This window comes from Ambystoma mexicanum, chromosome 3p, assembly GCF_040938575.1.
Source record: "Ambystoma mexicanum isolate Mex_15411 chromosome 3p, UKY_AmexF1_1, whole genome shotgun sequence".
Classification (NCBI taxonomy): Eukaryota; Metazoa; Chordata; class Amphibia; order Caudata; family Ambystomatidae; genus Ambystoma; species Ambystoma mexicanum.
In genome coordinates, this window is record NC_090925.1 from 903,050,151 (window position 1) to 903,070,854 (window position 20,704).

The 20,704-nt window shown below is 45.7% G+C and overlaps 1 protein-coding gene across 1 annotated transcript in view; it reads right to left on the bottom strand.

Moving 5' to 3' along the window:
• The window catches only part of PIGT (phosphatidylinositol glycan anchor biosynthesis class T), a 324,961-nt gene that overhangs the window by 104,958 nt on the left and 199,299 nt on the right, over positions 1-20,704 (bottom strand). Inside the window, exon 8 of the mRNA XM_069652141.1 lies at positions 13,104-13,269. Coding sequence (XP_069508242.1) covers positions 13,104-13,269 — 166 coding nt within the window. The remainder of the gene's footprint in view (positions 1-13,103; positions 13,270-20,704) is intronic.

Here is a 20,704-nt window from a genome sequence, read left to right on the forward strand (position 1 = left end):
GAAAAACTGTCCCAACACATTGTCACTGCATGACTGACAAGGTCTACTACCCAAGAATTACTGATTGTGTTCTAAAACTACAGGGTTCAAAATTGATGCGAGCTGGGAAGTATTTAGCTCCTGCTTCTAGCATGGTAGAGCCTGGTTAGCATGAAACCAACAGCTACCAGGAGCTACTATCGGCTCCCATTGCCAACTGGTGCCTTCCAAGCATGTACATGTGATAACTTTAGTATTTAAGAATGTTAATAAAGAAGAATTAGAACACAACTAATACACATTTAAACACAGTGGTTCATACAAAATGTTAAAAGGAGCATCTCTGGTAGCTCCTGGTTCCCCTGCGGTAGCTCCTGCCTACAGGGTGATGCCTGACACATGAGCTAGTTTTAGCTCCCGCTAATCGAATCTCAATTTCGAACCTTGAAGAACATAACTTGGCGTTACCTCTGCCCCCGCCAGAATAGCAGACTGCCATTCTGAATGTGTGTTAGGTTTGAATCAAGTGGACAGCTTAGTGTATTCTTAATAAGGTTATACTTTGGGTTGTAACGCACAAGTATTGAGTTGTTTTATAGGATGTTGATAGCACTTTGCTTTCCCAAGAGGGAGGGCTACAGGTCCCTCTCTAAGCCTGTGCCTAACCAGTCTGGGAGCAGAGTGGCCCTGATCTTCCCTGTATGGGTCCCTGCTATGATCATACTCCCCTCAGTCCAACTCTCCCTTCGAATGCCTCATCTACAGGCTTGGTGTCTCTCCAATCCTCACGCTTGCCACCATGTACAGGAGCTCTGGTCCGGTATCCCTCTTCCTCTCAGAGTGGTCTGACCTGAACTCTGATCTCCTGCTCGCCATCTCCAAACTGCTCTTCCTCAGTGACTTTGATATTCACCTCGACTCCCCTGATGCAGCCTTTGAACTCTTCCGCAGACTGACACTTTCCCTCACCATCCTCCTTTCCACGCAAATGCACTCAGCCAGACACACCTTGGATGCTCTTATCTCAGCAGACATCCCAATCGCCAATTCTCTCACTACACCTCTCTCCTGGTCTGATCATGCTCTCCAGTCCCCTCACCTGGATCTCGTGTCCCCAAACTAAGACCCTGCCCACACTGCCAGTCTCCTCCTTAGTCATTCGACCGATGAAGTGAGTGTCAGTTGCTGTTTTTGCCACCACTTTCATCCCCCCTTTCACCGTCTACTGGCCTCACACCGACAGCCCTTGCTAACCTTCACCTCTCCATCTCCAACAATCTGGACATCCTTGCCCGTCATGAGGATCTGCATGAAGCCTGCCTCTAAACGAACACCTGGTATGATTCCGACATAGCCTCTTTGAAACGCAAGTGCAGAGCTGCTGAACAGAAGTGGCAGACTTCAAGTACATCCTCCGACAGACTGGCCTGTTGCCTGCTCCAAAGGCAATACAGACTCTCCATCAGCTCGAAGAAGACGGCCTATATCCAGGCCACATCTCTGGGGCCACTAACAATGTGGCTCAACTCTTCAAAATCTGCAAGGAACTTGCCAATCCTACTGCATTTGCCACTTCTTTGCCATTCCTGACCCTCTGCACTGCACTGGCCTCTCACTTTATAACCAAACAAGTCAGGACATCCTGTCCTCTCTCCACTACACCCCTCCCTTCTCGCTCACCCACTGTCAGGCCTCTGTTGGCCCCCCTCTCTCCTTCCCTCCTACTCTCCTCTTCCTCACCCATATCATTGAATGAGGTCTCTAGACAATTACTTTATGAAAGCCTCTTCCAAACACATGTTCCCTTGATCCTCCAGAACTATCAAGGACAACAGTGCTTTCCTTGCTCCAGCCATGGCTGATTTCTGCAATCACTCCTTTGCCACAGGCTCATTCCCACCACCACTCAAGCATTCCCTTGTGCACCCTCGCCTTAAAAGGTCTTCTGCCGACCCCTCCTGCCCAGCTAACTAGCGCCCTATCTCCATTACGCCCTTCCTGGGCAAACTCTTGGAGAAGCTGGTCATCTCCCAACTGATCCACCACTCACCAGTCAGAGCAGCCAGAGGCACGGAAACTGCACTCCTGAACAGCCGTCTCCCCGATGCCCTTGGCATCACGGGCCGTGCACAAGACTGGCTTACCTTCATCTCAGACTGACCATCCCAGGTGCAACAGGGCCCTTTTCTCTCCCCATCACTCTCCACCCGATGCGTTCCTTAGGGCTCTACTCTCTCGCCATGGCTCTTCATCTACCTCAATGCTTTGCCCATTTGAAATCTGCCTTCTCTCCTCACTTTCAGTGTTATGCGGAAGACAGGCAGCTCTCCTTCAAGCTTCCCTCCACTGCCTCTTCCTCGTTCATTCCTGATGGACTGCTATTCAGGCATGGTGTGCTGCCAATGATCTCTGCCTTATTGCCACTAAGACGGAGATCCTTCTCATTGGGACCCCAGCTCCCTCCTTCCCTCCTACTCTGTCCTTCCTCCATGGGCCCATCCCCTCAACCTCTTGTGAAGCAAAAAACCTTGGGGTCATCTTCAACTCTCTCCCTCTCATCACATACCATGCCAAGAAGGCCCACTTCCAGCTGCACCTCCTCAGAGGCATCCTCCCCTTCCTCACCTTCCCCAAGAAACAGTCTCCAGAGCTCTGGTCCTTTCTAGGCTGGACAACTGCAACAGCCTCTTCCTCAATCTGCCTTAATCCTCCCTTTGTGCCCCCTTCAACTGATCCAGAATAGGAGTGCAAGACTTATTCTTGGCATCTCTCCAGCCCAAAAAAAAAAAATAGAAAATCGCTCAACTAGCCCCCGGTTGCTGCGAAGATCAAGTTCAAGACCTTCTGCATCATCCACAAGGCTTTCTGGGGCCTGGAACCCCACAATCCAACTCTCTCCCTAAATACCTTCCTGCTAGAGCCCTTCGGTCTTCTAGCTCCAACTTTCTGCAGATCAGACGCTTTTCCAAGCAGAGTGGGGTTAGATCGCTTCTGCAAGAGCTTCCCTCTGGCATGGCCTCCCTGCCCTTCAGACTTGAGCCCGATCTCCTTAGGTTCCAGAGGCTTTGCAAGAACCTCCTTTTATCTCTCCCCGACCCTGCTAATCTCCCTCCTCTGCCGCAATTTGACAGGCTGCCCGGTTCCTTCTGATTCATACAGGGAACCCAGCCCTCCTTGTCCAGTCTACCGAGCTTTTTTGACCGCCGCCCCCCCCCCCCCCCATTAACCTGCACCTGTCGTACCAGGGTCCCTCCCCTGCACTAGCCTGGGCCTGCACCCCTATTGAGCCATCCAATCCCATCCTCGCACTTAGCATGTTGACCCACATTACCCTGGCACTTGTCCACCTGGCCTCCCCTTAGCACTCACCTAGCACAGGGGCCCTCTCTTTCCCCCACCCCCCCAAACACTTGCACACGCTCCATTCCGACTTGCACTTCCTTACCCTCATCATTAGCGCATTCCTTTCTGACCTGCACTTCCCACACCTCTCCACCCCACTTCTTGTTACTGCACTTGCACGATCCAAATGACAAGGCCCAGTAGAAACGTGTGTTATTCTTTATCCCGGTATTCCCCGTTCCCCCTTTTGTCTTGTTTAGCCTTCAAACGCCTTTTGCTATATAGACACATTATACATACCCAATAAATAAAGATCTACTTGCATTTAAATAAATAGTTTATAGAGCCTGCTGTGTAACCAGAGTCTGCTGTAGCACTTGCTACTAAGCTACAGTTCTCTCTCCCTCCTGAGATTAGTCTGGTTGCTCTTTCCATACTCATACGATAGGGCTGAATAACTTCCAACCCTGGCTGAGCTCGCTCTTTCTCCCCTCGACGGGTTTCAATTCTTTTTCATTAGCAATTTATATTTATTCGATAAGTAATCCACCACTTTAGTTGTAATATTTCCAATATTTCAATTGTTTATTTATTCCTGACCAATCAGTGTTTCAAAATTGTTGCCAATGCCAATTGTATATTTGCTCTTTCCATACTACCACAATCTCAGGAGTGCAGCTTATGTACTGCCTCAGATATGGTTTTTTTAACGTCTTGGTAGGACTTTAGAAAAACTGTCCAAACAACTTGTAAAACTCACAAATCGTATTTCCATCACAGATGAACAGCATCTTAACAAGATACAATCTTAGAATGTATATGTACAATAGTTGGGATGTTAAAATATGTAATAGAAATCATAAAAACCATCTTAAATAGATGGTAGTGCATACAGTAATATTCACATGTGGCTGGCACATATTTGCTTTAAATGTGTCCGCTATTCTTTTATACGCTCTTAGTTAAGGTTGGCACTTATTCATTGTGTGTTTCCACTGTTCCCAAAATGTACATATTTCTGTCCCCACAGTAAATACTGGACGTCCAACAGGGGAACCGACTGATGCAGTCATTTTAGACACAATCATGGGGATTTAAAATACAAATTTAGGGGCTCTGCAAAATACTATAATTACATTTATGTAATCATTAATGGATATTACCCGATGCCACATAGCCTTTAATCTGTTTAACGTCATAATGCTATTTAAACTAGGTTTCTTTTGAACATTCGGCATGAAGTTCCGTCAGTGGTTAATGCCTTGCAGTAAGCCTACATAAGAAATTACCTGCCGAGCTTGTTGCCACCCAACCACAATTTTCTTTTTTTTGGAGTGCATAAGTCTTCAGTCTGGTCAACCTCTCCTCTTGCCTGTGATGGCTTAGCCTGATCCTGGGATTCGTCTGGTGGGGGGTCCTCCTGACTGCCTTATATGGGTGGCAGCCTTGTTGTGGAAAGCTGCAAATTCAAACTTACCTATGGCGACACCGACCTATGGTTCCAGACTGTCGGACACCAAAAGCCAATCACCTTTGAGAGCAGTCCTGTAACCAAGGGGATTAAGCACAGGGAGTTTCGGGCACCTCCCTCACTTCCTGCCCCTGCCAGACTTACTGGAGCCAGAGGCGGGCTTCACTCGTGAATCCCGCCAAAGACAAAACTAACAAAGACCAAATCTGGTTTGCCACACAGAGTAATCTCAAGAAGGACCTTTCCAACATGAAATGGCGAAATAAAGACAACCAGGGCCATTTTGAAGAAACGGGCACCCATGAGTGCCTTATTGCAGCTGCAAACGCAGCCCGCGGTAAAAACCCAAAATGGTAGTAAAAAGTAAACCACTGCCGCCAGCCATTAATTGTATAAAGGGTAACACAAAAAATGTTACATGAGAAACTAGACAAATAGGATACTAAGTAAGCCCTCCAGCACCCTATGGTAAGAGTGTGCTGGGTCTAGAAAGTTACACAAAGTGTTAGGGAGAATTCTCAAAATGTGCCAATTCCTCTCTACCTTAGAGAGGCCCCCCCCCCGCACCCCTTTAGCTCTTTTGCTGGACTTTGTACTTTTTAATTCTGTTTGTTTTCTGCGTTTATTCCTTGGATTGTGGAGTTTTAGACAACTCCATAGGCATCTTTTCATTTGTGTCACACAGCACCCTCAATGCAGTGACCCAGGGAAGCCTTTTAGGCTGTCTCAAGGTTTAAATACCTTCTCTGGGATCAACTACTGTTTCCCAGAGGAAGTAAAGTGAAATTGACTTTACTAGTCTTTTCAAATTCCTAGACCCAGCACACCCTATCTTCCAATAGAGTGCTGGAGGGGTTACCTAGTATCCCCTATGTCTAGAAACTCATGTAGCAGTCAAATGCTACCCTTTCCTCTCGAAATGGTTGGTGGCAGTGGTTTTACAACAAACTACCATGATTTTTCCCAACCGCGAACACTGGTAGCGTTAAATCGCGGGAGCCAAGTTTTTCAAGATGCCGTCTAAGCCCCCTTTGTTTAAAAAGGTCCCGGTCTTCTTTTTTCGCCATTTCGTTTTGGAAAGGTCCTTCTAGAATTTGTCTCTGCGCGCCAAACCAAGTTTGGTCCCTTTGTTCCTATGCCTTTGGCGGGCTTCAGGACTGAAGACCAGCTCTGGCACCCAAGTGTCTGGGGTGGGCAGGAAGTGAGGGAGGAGGCCGAAACTCCCTGCGCTTAGTCTTCTAGGAGACCTAAATGCACTGGTGTGATTGGCTGGCTGACTGTCCGGCAAGGACAGCCACCCTGCTGGGTGAGTGGCAGCTAAGCTGGAATGAATGGGAGGAAACTGGATAAAAGGCAAGCCTCTTGGCTTGGAAGGCAGAGTCGACCACTGGAACAAAAGAACCGAAGACGAGCTGGAAGAGGACGGCTGCTGCAACTCCTGGACCGTTGGTATGCCCGGTGAAGCCCTGCTGCAGATCCAAATCACCAAGTTCATCTCGACAGAGAAGCCCTTCAAGGACTTCTCCCTTTGAGTTGGTGGGACCAATCAACTAGTAAGCCACCGGGATACCATTCTCAGAGCTGGTTGTATTTTCCTCAGAGTGCTGCAGGAAACCGAATAGCCAGGGAGAAGGACATCAGTTTGTGCATTTGACTACAGCTAGCGGAATTGAAGATTTGCCAATGCCAGCTTTTTGACCAGTCCCAGTGCAGGAGTACCCAGACGTCCTCCCTCTTGTCCCCCACGACTGAGGATCAGGAACAGAGAGATCTGCAGAAACGGCCAGGAACAGACGTCTTCAGCTGCAGCTTTTTCTTCATTGTAAGGTAATGTGAAAACCCGACCGAGCGAACTTACCTCTCACTGCGAAAGTGCTTGTAACTTTGGCAACTTGCAGGCCTAGTCAGCTTGTGGCCCAACATATGAACCTTTCTTTTATGAACTACTTCTGAGAACTTTGGCAAAGACTTTTCCGTTTAACTTCCAGAACTGCTTTATCCTATATAAGACTTTAGGCCAAAGTCAATGGGCTAAAGTCTAGTATAGGATAACCTATTGCATTTAATCAACTCCTCTGGGGAACACAAACTATTTGCACTTTTTAATGGTAACTAATATTCGTTTTATTAACTTATGCCTTTTTTGCTCCTACTTCAAATGTACTGAATGCCATTTTGCTGCTCCTTCAAAGTAGTTTAAATGCCTCAGAACCTGATATTGTGAAGTACTGAAGTATATTTGTGTGATATAGATTGCCTCCTTCTAGTGAATGTTTTATAACAGACTGTGAAATAAATTAAGTGTTTTACCAAGAAATCTGGAGTATAAGAGTCAATTGGAATACTTGTAATCATAGTCCTATGTGTAACATCCTTACAGCTCACATTCCTTCTCGAGTTAAGCCTGGCTGCTCAGCAGCACTACCACAAAACTGTAATACAGACTTATACCGTCCAGCAAAAGAGCTGGGGGTCTCGAAGGTAGAAGGGAATTAGCACATTTCTGAGAATTCTCCCTAACACTTAACTTGGCCTAATTCTATTTATAAAGAAGCTTTTTTTTATAATACTTCTGGTTATAAGTGTGTCTGTTGAAACCTTGGTGTACTACAAGTTTGTTGTACCTTCCTACCGCCCTCTCTCCCTCCTAAAATAAGCCTGGCTGCTCTGTCTAGGCTACCAAATACTCAAGAGGTACAACCTTATACTAAGAGTGGAGTTTGTACGGTCTCAGTTGTGTGGTTTTACTAAGACCTTGGACTTCAGAAAAACTGTCCTAACACTGCTTTGCATAGATTAGCGAGGAGTACTTCGAGAAGGTGGTGGGTTATTTGAAAGTAGAGCAGCAAGAAGAGGTTTTAACACTGCTTGACCCACCTGTGTGTGACATTTAGTATGAGTATTTAAACAGTAATGTTGTGTGAAGGTATGAATAGAACTCCAAGTGGTAGCTTTGCAAACAGCCTCCAAAGGCACATTTGCTTTTAAAGTTAGATTACCCCTGTGCCTAGAGTTGAGTGTGCTCTGGACTTGAAAATATAACTTTCTCTTGGCAAGAGAATAACAGATTTGGATGTATCTGACAACCAATTGATTATTTGTAAAGTGCTTATGCAAAAGTGAATCCATTTAGAGATAACTGATTAAGTGACAGGATTACCGTCTCGTCCTGTGGTTAGAGGTACAAAAAAAGGTCTGTTTTTCTGAGTGGTTAAGTCTTTTGAAGGTAATGCATGACAGCTCTTCTGACATCTAGGCAATTTAGGGCTCGTCTTTGCTGCATTCTTTGGGTTTTGGAAGATTGGTTTACATGGAACTTAGAGATGAATTTGAGAAAAGAAAAATATAGCAGGTGTGCATTCTACTATTTTAACATCCTCCATGAAACGTTTCACCACAGGCACCTTCCACCATGAAACTTTACTTTGTGATGTGGTGTAGGCTGAGAGAGCAGATCGGTGCAATCATAAGGAACTTAAGACTAAGCCGGAGTCCAAAATATTTAGTTAATAGTGTACTATATGTCAAGGTGAACAGTCAATCGGCTTGATGGTATACGATTAAAACCATAAAACAAAAAACATTTCCATTTGTTAAAATAGCAGTGTCTTGTATTAGGCTTGCATGCTTCCTTTAGCATGCCCATACACCTTGGTTTTGATGACCAAACTCGACCTCAGGAGCCACGCTGGTAAGTTCAGCATCTGAGGGCATGGGTGGAGCGGTGTCCCTTGGTAGCGTATATTTTTCGGTATGACGTCCTTTCATCGTCTACAATTTCATCCCCTGCCATTTCAAAGTGAACATTCCAACGAAAACGCTCATCAAATTTTTTGGGGGGGTGGGAAAGGGTAAATAAGGGGTTGGGATAGTAGGGAATAGCTAAAAATAGGTGGAGGGAGTGTGGTAACCCCCCCCCTCAAAAAAGAAAAGGGAAAAAAAAGAACCTTTTCGTTAGAATGTTCACGTTGAAATGGCAGGGGATGAAATAACATGGAACCTATTTTTCAATACACCAACATTGTGTGTTTTGATTGATTAACTGTGTGGAAGAACTGTACTCCACAGCCAACCTTTCTTCTGCATTTCTGTTAAGCCCCACTGTTTTGCCACAGCTACCCCTATTGGAGAGACTGGTCTTTCCTTTTGCGGAAAAATACTGTTCAATCATTAGGTTAGATGGTTACACCGCCCTCAACTGTGGGTTGTGCAATAATCTCCCTAGAAGTTGCCATTTAATTGTTAGGTTGGCTTAGGCCAGATCCCAAATGAACTGTCTGAGACACTGCCCATTCCTCAGGTCTGTTCAAAATTCATACCTGAAGACAGCTGGAAGATTATCTGCAGCTGAAGACCCCCAGTTTGGTCATAAGTACAGGACCCTAGTTCCTTTGTGCTGTGCATCCGGTTCCTCCATGCCGGTGGAATCCCATCTAGGTTTCATCCTTTGCTACTTGCCTTCCCCTAAGCTGGTCGGATTGGCTGTTCCTGCTGGACTCTGCCTCACCGGTAGTTTCTGGTCCCTTTATGCTACTAGTGTGGGTTTAGGGTAATAGTTTGTTCTTACCTTTCGCTTTCTGGTCTCTCCGCCCCCCCGCCCCTTCACTATGAGCAAACCAGGTACCTTCTATGTCACAGAGCTGGGTCCGGTGAGGTGGTGTCTGCTTGGTAGCGTTCTTCACGGCTTTCTGGTGGTTCCCGATTCAGCATCATTTCTTGGGCCCCAAACCACCACGTCCTCCAAATGGTCACGCCTCCAGGTAAGATCGGCTTTACTCTGCCTTAGTCATGCAGACGCTGCAGTTCTCTGGCAGCTGGGTGACGCGTCTCCTCTTCATGCCAGTCGGCTCCAATGCATAGCACGGCTCCACTCCTCAATGAAGTGCTCACGTCGGGGGCTCGCCTTTACGTATTGTTTCTCCATGTATGCCCTTTATTCTCACTGACTAAAAAGGAGTGCATTGATTATGGTCAGCTGACAAGTCCACGGAGACCAGCATGGTCTTGAGCCAAACATCCAAAGGCACTTACAGTATTGTTTTGAGTCCCACAGCTGAATGTATAATTTGTTTCTCTGATTCCCATGTATACAGATAACTCCTTCGGTTTATGGAGTCCTTGTATCCTTGAGGGGAGTCCCATGGGGGGTGTGGTTGCTGAGCAGGCTCACCTCCCTAGCCTCAAAGGGGGGCTGCGATTTCACTACGGGATCACCATGACCTCCCACTGAGGATAGGCCTCATATCAACTCACCATAGATGTGAAAAAAAATAACAGGTGAAATCGTTGACTGCAGGGGACCGGACCAAAAAAGTTAATTTGATACATTTCAAATGTAACAAACTAGTAAGAGTCAGGCAGAAAAAATAATGCTGCAAGAGCAATATGCAATGGTGCTGGGCACACAAACATAACATTCACTGATGCTACTGGACCAAAGCGGTCACAGAAGAGGGACAGGACTTCTGGCTTGTGATTGTCACTTACCTCCTTGCTTGGCTGCAAGCTCCTCCTTTTGTTTGTTCCTGCATTGGTAAACAAAAACTAGACGGCATAAGCTCTTCTCTCATGTCTCAAATGATTAATTTTAATTTTGCTGAAGGACTTCACACATCCCACCTTCAGAAGACAGTTCATGCAAAGATCGTGTACCATGGGGGATTATTTGTCAAGTTTGGGGATGGGAGGAGAAGAACGGGCCAGACGTAGTGTTTTGAATTGAGTTACAGGAGCATTCGTCCAATTTGGGTAGCCCCGACTCTTATATTAGGGAGAGGCAACACCTGTTCGGATGAAAGCTCTACAGGAAGCAAACAAAAACATGCTGTGTCTGGACACAAATCTGAAACCCCACAATAATGGAATCCTTTGACCACAGTGGACTGCTGGGAGAACACCCCAGGTTTCTCACATGCAGACCCTGAGAATTCTCTATTCAGGTGGCCAGGGAAGGGCCATCGCTTTTGGATCCCACAAGCAAGGGAGGATCACCCGAGTTGGGGAGACCGGGGTTGCCCTCTGGAGAATCCCCTAGGAGAGATGCAATATTCTAAACAGACAGTGGAGGAGGCAGTCCCAGATGCCTTCTGGCGATATCTTGATGCCCGTAACCCAAATTTAGGTAGCAAGATCCTTCAATCTCATTCTACCCGTCATGAACCCAGAGTGAGAAGGGAAGGAGCCGATTAGCCAAAGGGAAGATGGAGGAAGGTGCAAACAGTACAAGAGCAGAGATCTGAGAACAAGGCTCATTCATCCTCTCAAAATCATACGTAAATCCACCTAGAACCTTATACACAAATCATCGGCAGACAAAGAATGGGACAACTTCTTTCTCATTCTAAATCTTGTTACAGGTTTAAACCCTTTCCCTTAACCTCAAGGGGATGTTTACAATCTCACCTCAACTCCCCCTCTCCACTTCCAATCAATACTTCGACGAGGAAGAGGCAACTAAGATCAGTAAAGGATTACCCATATGAATAACATGGGGAAAGTAAGGGAAACCTACTCTAGAAAGAACTCAGGTTGTCCCACTAATAGAGTCAGGAAGGCTCAGGCACTCTATAGTAACTACTCACACCTGATTGCACTTGACAGTTTGGTTCACTATAAAATGTGGGGTCAAGCACAGAAGAATGAGCAGTCTGGGGATGCAGTCCAGACTGGTGGAGCCCAGGACCAGAGAGAAGCAGGAGCTGCTGGAGGACTGAGTGCAGAAACACTGGCCTGGTGTCTGTGCTGCAGTGTGGCGAGGGAGCCATGTCTCCAAGGAGCTGGAGAAACGCTGCCTGCATTCTGCAGGCTAGGTTCAGCAAAGGGCTTGTTCTCTTGGGGCCAGTGCCAACCCCAAGAGTGCCTGAGGAGCAGGTGGCGAGTCCCTGACCCCAACCCTGCACTGCAAGAAGGAGCCGCCTCAACACGATGCTGCCCTATGAGTTTCATGGGGAATGTGAGAAACTCTGGAGCGTAAGTTTGGATGAGAGCAGGAGAAAGGCATGGACAGTAAAAGCACCACGAATTTCAAAGAAAAGAAGGCATCAAAGTGGAAAGTGCAGCAGATAGCCAGAGTGAAGCAGAAAGGCTGGGAGCGATGCAGAAAGCAAAGCTGAAAGCTAAAGGATAAAGGCAGAAAGCGTGAAGGCTAAAGGCATAGTTGCAAGAACAAAAAGCAGAGAGCAAGAAAGATTGATATGAGCAGAAAGCGAGCAAACGACAGATCCAAATAGGTGGTGAGAAAAAGTGGGAAGAAGCACAAGGGTGCGAGTAGCCCCGTAACGAAAAGGAAAGGTGACAGGGGCATAAGAAGGAAACAGAAAAACAGGTGCAAGTGTGCATGGAAAGGAAAGATGAAGTAAAGGGGTGCAAGAAGCATCTGAAGAGAAACGAAAAGGAGTAAAGAAACTTAAAAAGAAAACAAAGGGGCAGAAGGGTCAGAGTGGTCGCGCCTAGGAAAAGCAAAGAGCCTGGCATTTTCAAAAGCCTCCAATTCTACTCCAGGAAAGGATGGTATAGGGAAAAGATTGCCAAAAAGGAAAAGGTACATCCTATACCATAGAATTTATGTTTTGAATTAAAGGGGCCTAAATCTGGGAAAGGGAGCCCTGTGAAATTAAGAAAAAACTGACATGTTAAGTTGTGTGTTTGAAAGCTGGAACAGGCCTGAAGCTTGGGGAAGGGAACCCCAAGGAACTTAAAGACATTGAAGGTAGTTGGAATAACTACAAGGGACCTGTGGAGAATGTATTACAAACAGTCCTGTTTGAACTCATTTGTGTTACATTGACCAAGTAGCACCTGTTAAGAAGATCACCTGAAACAAACCTTGGTTTCAACTTTTTGTTGAACCACTATTTTTTGTTGTTTTGAAAAGACTTTCCATCACATTTCGGTACAGAGTAAAGGCAAGCATAGGTTTAGACACAAACTGACTTATTATTGACTATTAGACAACAACAGCCATTAGAAACATCAGTTAAGGGAATTACCCCTTTAGAGTTAAGACCAATCAGGCATTACACCAACCCAGGAACCTTCTTAAATAAAGATTTTCAAACAAACCATCTTGAGTCTGTATCTCTCTTGATACACTTCCTGTCTCACACTGCCAGGTTTCCGACAAAACTAAAGTTGGTTAAACATAGGAGTACAAAATATCTTTCAATCACGAGTAGCATAACATGTCCTAAAGCACTCATACGACTGTAGTTGCCAGTGATTTGGCCCACTTTTTATATATTGGCAGCCAGTCTGCATATCCCCAGTCATAAAATAGCTTGCACAGGCTCAAAAGCTCATACATGTCACTCACCGTTCTGCTGTGTCCCTTTCCATTTCAGAAGAATGTTCAGGCTGCGGGTAACATTGAAAAGTTGCTGGTTCAGTAAATCATACACTGCATAGTTTTTCTCAACTCCCTGGACAGAGGTTGAGCGCAGATATACTGGAGGTGGGGTTATTTCAAAGAGCTCTTTGTCCTGGAATAACAGATGTTTTGAGATGCATTAAAAGAAAACAAAAGCTGTTAGTCCACCTTATTGCAAAACGAGAATCAATCTTCTCAAAGACGGAGCGAGTAAAACCCTCAAATGTTAAGAAGGCGTTCAACTGTTTTTATAAGCTTTAACTACAAATCATTCTCACCCCCACTAAATTTCGGGTTGAGATATATAAGAAATGTTGCCATAATTGGATTTAAATTTGAAGAGGCACACACAGCTGTTGCAGTTGGTGAAAGATCGAAAGATTGCGTCATTGCGGTGAGTGAAAACACAAAAAGGGCCTGAAATGTATTGTTGATCAATTTCCATAAATCCAAACATGTAAACATGGTTACACACTCAGGCAAAGCTTGTACACGTCCATGCAATTGCCTGGTCATTCATGACCTGATTGGACAACATTGCATATGATGGACTTGCAAAGAAATTGTAAATAAAATCCATTGTAGATGGTGTTTTATTGAAGTGCATTTAAGTGCATATGTCTATAAAAAATACAATCTTTTACACTGCTACCAAAATACAGTTAAAAACACCACGTCATTACAAGATCAGACAGATAAAATCCATCTCATAAAATAGATAAAAAATAAGCATCATAAGATTCCAATATGGCCGCTGGCGAGCAAGGACGTGTGGTCCTTAGCTCTGCTCCGGCCCGAAAAGAAAGCAAGCCTACCTTCTCTGTTTGGAGTTGGGCTGGGCACCAGAGAGGAACACCAAGGGTTGCATGCAACACTGGAGACTAAAGGTTGTGGTTGCCCCCCTCTCCCTTTGAGTGACGGGAAGATACAAAAACAAATATAGAAGATCCCGCTGACTGGGTGAAACTGGGCGTTGCCGCTATACGAGGCTGGTGGTGGATGAGATTAAGCTGCAAATTGAGCGCTGGGAAGAATATTGGGATACATGGAGAAACAAAACAGGAGAAGTCAGTGCTGACATATGGTCACTGGGTGAGGAGTGAAGTGCCCTAGACGAAACCTGGCTGGAACCGACGTTCCAGTGAGGTAGATAGCGAAAGGGGGTCATACCAAGGCAGCGGCCGTGGCTGTACTCCGATTGCTTCCTGATGGAACACAGTTGGTAAACAGCAGCAAGAAGTGAAGGGGGCGAGAAACGGCCTGCGATACCTCCTGGGAAAAGAAGAAAGGGACTTTTCAAGATACGTGTTATTCCCAAGGGGACATACATTGCCACTACCAGAAGGCCGCTGGCAAATAAGGTAGCAAAGCCCTTTCCTCCACACTGGGCTGAAATTATAGCAGACTGTGCATTAGTGTGTATGGCGCCAACCAGGATACTGTGGCATGGGCGGTTATTGAGATAGGCAAGTGAATGCACGGCCCACCTGATTGAGGTGGTGTCTGCTGCAGAAGGTCAGGAGCTGAAGCAGGAGTAAGGGGAAAGACAGCCCTTGATGGGTGTGAAGCAACAGGCGCCCACCATAATTGAGTGTTTGGGACAATGAAGGTGCATCTCACTGATGCTAAGAAGGGATCCTGAGGATGGCGCAGCCCCAGGAAGCAATATAGTGATGTGAATAATTCCCATCGTTGGTTCGGAAGCAGTACTATGATTGGAAGAGGAGGTGCTAAGCCCAGAGGCCCGCGATTTGAACTGAGTCATGCGAAGAGGTGCAGACGTTCAGTGTATTAGCAGGTGGGGTGCTCAATTAATGTATGCTGAGGATAATGGTGAAAGGATATTAGCGGTTGGAAGTGGGTAGGGGGTGGAGGATTGCTACAGTGCACAAGCCTACGGGGACAGTGTGCTTCCTCAGCTGTAACCAGTCAAGAGATCAAGCGACTGGTAACTGTCAGCAGTGGAGCATAAAATGATGCAGATTTGCCCCAGATAGGTGTAAGCAGCGCCTCCCTCCAAATAAGGCTACAACTGAAGTCAAGCTGGGCAAGTGTAATGGAAATATATGTGGATCAAATGTGGAAAGCTTATGCTAAATTGAGATAAAATTGTGAATCCAATAGAATCAGCAGAGAGAGACACCACAAATACAGTGAGTGCGAGTGCACAATTTAACAAATCCCAAGACCAAAATCTAAAGACAAGGCTACACAGGATAAAAGGAGGCAACTTCATACTGAACAAGGTGATCAGCTTGAGATGTGTTCGAAACAAAGTAGAGACACGACTACAGGACTCAATAAGAAAGCAATCCAAGGGGAAGAAAAGGGATACGCCGGAAGCTTGTGAAATAGCGTTCAGCAAAGAGGACTTGCAGAGAACTTTCAGCAACAATTTACAACGTTACGGTAAGAATTAGGCTCCTCTTTGACGGTGGGTAAGGGGGAAAATGAAAAAGCTGGGTGAAAGTTAATGTCACTGAACAGTATGGCGGAGACATCAGAGGCGGTCCGGCAGAATAGTGAACTTTTAGAACAACTGCCAAGAGTGACACAACTTAGAAATACAAGCTGAAGATTTGGAGAACCGCTCAAGGATGTCTAATATTTGCATCAAAGGTTTAAGTGAGAATCTCAGACACTGATTTAAAAACTACAGTTAATAAGGTTTGAGGAATTTGCTAACGAATGTCCCGCCGGATGGCATAGGGATTGATCGGGTCCATAGAGTAGGTCCGAGGAGGAGAGAACCTGGTGCTAAATCCAGAGACGTCTTGGTAGCAGTAACCTTGTATGCTCTGAAAGAGTATTTTATGGGCAGCAAGAGCAGAACGAGATGCTACAATTGAATTTGCATCCCATTAATTGTATCAAAACTTGGTGTTGGTGACACTTCAGAAGCGACATGAGCCAAGTAACACGTGCTTTGGTGGCAAAACAAATCACGTATAAATGGAGGTTTCCATTTGGGCTGCCATTTACTCTGGAGGGGGTACAACATTGTATAACAACGTGCGCTTAGGACTAGCATTGCTCAATAGCGAGGAAGAAGAAGGGTATGGAGAGACTAGCGTGGCCCTCCGCTCAACAAGGAACAAGACGATGGGACTGGTCAGTGGTAACGGGGAAGGGTGGACGCGGAGCAAATTTAAAATGGTCCTTGAGGGAAAGGGCAAGGAGGAGGGGCTGAAAGGAGTGGTGAAGGAGCTTCTTACAAGAAGAAACGCACCTTGAAATAAGGCAGGTGTGGGGGGTAAACAATCGCTGGCTCAAGGGAAGTTGAGGGTGGAGGGCTGGTAGAGGTTGTCTTGGAATCTAAGGAAGGTGGTAGGATACTTCCCGGTGGGGTGTACCCAGGTACATTCAAGGTTAGATCGTATAATGTAAGGAGGTTAAACTCCCCAGTAAAGCAGGTGAAAGCTATACTCAAAGGAAAGAGGACATCATTATGTTGCAGGAGAAGCACATTATGAAGGTGGATACATTTGTGGTGAAATTTCGTTTGTTCTCTAGAATACATCGATCTAACGCAGCTGGGAAGACCTTGGGGGTAATGTTAGGACTTTCATTAGAGGAATCGGTGGTGCGATCCAAAGAGGGCAAGGACGGAAGAGACCTGTTTTTGCTGCGGGAAACTGAGTACGAATTAATCACTTTAGCTATGCACCTAATACAGGTCAGGGGACATTTTTATGCGAGGTGGTAAGCGAGCTGGAAGATTTTGCAAGTGGGGAAATAATTGATTGTTTATTTTATTTCTATAGCGTTCCGGACTCGGGAGTAAAAAGGCGCTTAGTACAAGTTACAAGCCACAGTACATGGTAATAAGCAGTGATACTTGACAACAGTTATACACAGAATATGCAGACAGTGGAGGTGATAGCAACCAATGACATAAATGAGACATGTGCAGTAAGTACAGTTTATAGCCAAGTCTAACTTAAAGGTTGACTTTTTGTCAGAAGCCACCCAATGGCAGGTTTCCTGAACGACTGGAAGGATTTGGATGACTTAATATTCAGTGGCAGGGCATTCCAGAGTTGGGAGGCAAGGACAGTGAGCTCGAGCCCTTCCGGCTCTTTTAGAGGTAAAGCTAGGTACTGCGAGACATAAGGTATTGGAAGATCTCATGGTTCTGATGGAAGATTTCAAGGTGAATTTGTTAGTAAGGTAGGGGGGGGCTAGATGGTTGAGAGCTTTGTAAGTGAGGCAGAGGGTTTTTAGATCGATTTTATGTTGGATGGTGAGCCATTTGCATGTAGTTCTAGTGGCCGAGATGTGCTCAAGCCTGGGAATGTTTAGCGCTGCCCGTAGAGCATTATTTTGAAGGACTTGAAGTTTACTAATGATCGCTTGGTTGGCCCCTAAGCAGAGGCTGTTGCAGTAGTCTAACTTAGATTGTATAAGAGCTCTACCTAGCGTGAGGCAACTGTTAGAGGAAAGAAATGGTTTATAGACTCCAATCAGTTTTCCTGTATAGGAAGTGGCTGACGCGGTCGAGTTGACTTGCTTAGTGAGGATAATATTGGCATCGAGATAGAAGCCAAGTGTTTTCACGTTTTTGGCGACCGGGATGGTATTGCCATCAATTATGATGTTGCAGTAGTTGGGACTTAGTTTAAGTTGTTCGGTGAACCAACAATGAGCAGTTCAGTCTTCTCGTCATTCAGGCAGAGGCCATGTGTGACCATCCATGCCTGAATGACAGAGAAGATTTCATTGATCCTGGCTACATCAGTATTATAATTGCCCGAGATGGTGAGGAGTATCAGGGTGTCATCCGCGTAGTTTGTGTAGGTGACACCCAGACAATCCAGTTTATCAAAGAGGGGCTTTGTAAAGATATTGTATAGGGTGGGTGAAACACATGAGCCTTGTGGGACTTACGTGAGAATTTAATATGGCCTGGGAACCCAAGGTAGACAGGAGTGGAGGTGGGGTAAAGAAGAGTCCAACCTTCAAGTGGTGTTAAAAAGAAGTTTTGTAAACATAACATTGCGTGATGTATGGCGGATGAAGAGGGGGACAGAACGGGATACATATGTTTATATCAATCTCTCTCAAGCATAGATTCCGTGTGGGTATATGCTAAATTATTGGGGGGAAGTGAAATAGAGGTGCAATCTATAGCTCTGTCGTATCATGCCCCCCCCTAACAGTCAAGTTTAGAGATGTGGGGCCGCATGCTGGGTTGTGGGCTTGGACGATCCCTAGGCAATTGTTATATGATGAAGGAACGGCTGAGGAAATGCAGGAATATTTCGCAATAGCAATCAGTCGTTCACGCCTGAGGGAATATGGGATGCATTTAAAGCAGTGATTCGAGGAGAACCCTATAGCACTTGAAGTTGAGCGGGAGAAACAGAGGGCTAAAATAGAAGTGGGTATTGAGACCCAAGCGCGAGATATCCAAATTGCTATAGCTAATCAGAACAAGGGCATTATCCAATACATTGAAGGAGTTAAATAGTCAACTGAATATATTGCAGACTCAGAGCAGAGATCTTTGCTGCTAACTAAACAAAGCTATTATGTCCACGCTAATAAAGCAAATACATTGCTGGCCCGACAACTGAAGGCACGCTTAGAAAACTCTGGGTATTAAGCGCATTATAAAGAACCTATCATATAGCATAACCCCTTCAAGACCAGATTCCTACTCCTCACCAACAGCGAACTCTCAGCCATGCAGACCTGAACATCAACCATGAAGGCTTCGCACCCAAGCTCACCTCCTGCACCAAGCCACTTGGGTTTTAGATAGACAATTACCTCTCCTTCAAGACACGGACACAGCTTTATAAATAAAAAATAAAAAAAAAACTCAGCTTGTTATCCGCTCTCCCTCCTGCAGAAAGTCAAGCCCTTCTTCCCTCTGGACAGCTTCATTTCCACCGTTCAAACACTGGTCCCATCTGACCTGGATTGGGGCCATACCCTCTTCGAAGGCCTCTGGTCGTCCTTCCTTTTGCCCCTGCGGAGTGCCTTACACATGGCCGCATGCCTCACCTGGCACTCTTCGACCGTCACTGGCTCCCACGCACACACAAATCACCTTCAAGTCATGCTGCATCACCTATAAGGGAGAAGCCCTCCAGTCACCTAGCTATCTCATGGAGAAACTCTGCTTCTCTGGCAGACAGTGCACCACCAGAAGCCAGGACACCTGCAGACTTAAAAATCGACTGCTTCAAAAAGGAACGAACCGGAAAACAGGCATTCTCTGCCTATGCCCCAAGACTATGGAACGTCCTCCCAGTCAGCATCAGACTTGAGGACGAGAAACTCCTCAAGGAGTCTCTCCTCAACACCTAAGCCATCACGTCACCCCCCCATGCCACCTGACTTGCTAGACACCATCCACCTCTCTCCTTCGCGCCACCCTGTGCCCCTCCTGTGTCCCTCTGCATGCTCTCCCCTGCTGTATATCTGTTCTGTTACCTCCTCAGATACGCAATCCGTTATGAATCTGTACTGTTGTATACCTCTGTAAAATGCTCTGTTGCTCCTCAAAGCTAGGTCTGTGCTCAATACCATAATACTAATATTGAAGGTTCTCCGATTAAGTTGTAGCTATAGGTAAAAGAAAATGGGATTCTTAACAGATGCCAAATAGGCTGCCGTAAAGGCCTCTGCACAGTTGATCAGACGTTCAGACGCCCAATCATCAGGGAGTTAATCGTATATATTGTAAATCCCCATTGTTTGGCTTGTTTTTGAACCTCAAGGCCACCTTTGACAGTGTTACGAAAGGAGAGCTGTGGAAATGTTGGTCTTACAACATTCCACAACACCTTCTCAGCCATTATATGTCAAACACAGCCAGTTTGGGTCACCCTGGTGATATTTCCCCAGAATGCTCACTTTAGAAGGATGTCACACTGGACTGTGTTCTGGCCCCTTTGTTATTTAGCTTGTATATAAACACAGTTTGTCTATAGGTCAACAGACTAAAATTATGAACATAAAAGCCCCACAACTGAATGGTCAGAGATTTGGAACATTTGTTTACGCAGACGCAGTCTTTTCCGCAAAGACCGCTGTGGGCTCGAGTAAGCAATCCAATCTGATCTATGAACTTAGTACAAGGATGGGTTTGGAGGTTTACTGCAAATAAAGTAGTTAACCTGGAAACCTATGAATGCAAAACTTGAGAAAATTCACAATTGAGATTGGTAATGTCATAATTGAAGTAGTTTACTTGGACTCCAGTTCAGCCACAATGGCCGAAAAAGTCTTCAATCCCTGGCAAGAACAAATGTGGCTACTGCAACATGTTTCCACTCAATTGGCAATAGATCTATCAACACAGCACTTGAGGTATATAGCGGGAAAGCATTGCTGAGCACACTATACTGGGCAAATGTACAGGGTTAGTTGAAAAGCCTAAAATTAGCTTTAGTGACCCTAATGCACTTACGTATTGTGAACTAGATTTCAAAAGAACAAGTTACTTTCTTACCTGGTAACGTTCTTTCGATGGGATGGTCCGACGACGTATTCCATATCTATGACATGTAATCACCACAGCTGTGCTGCTTTGGAAA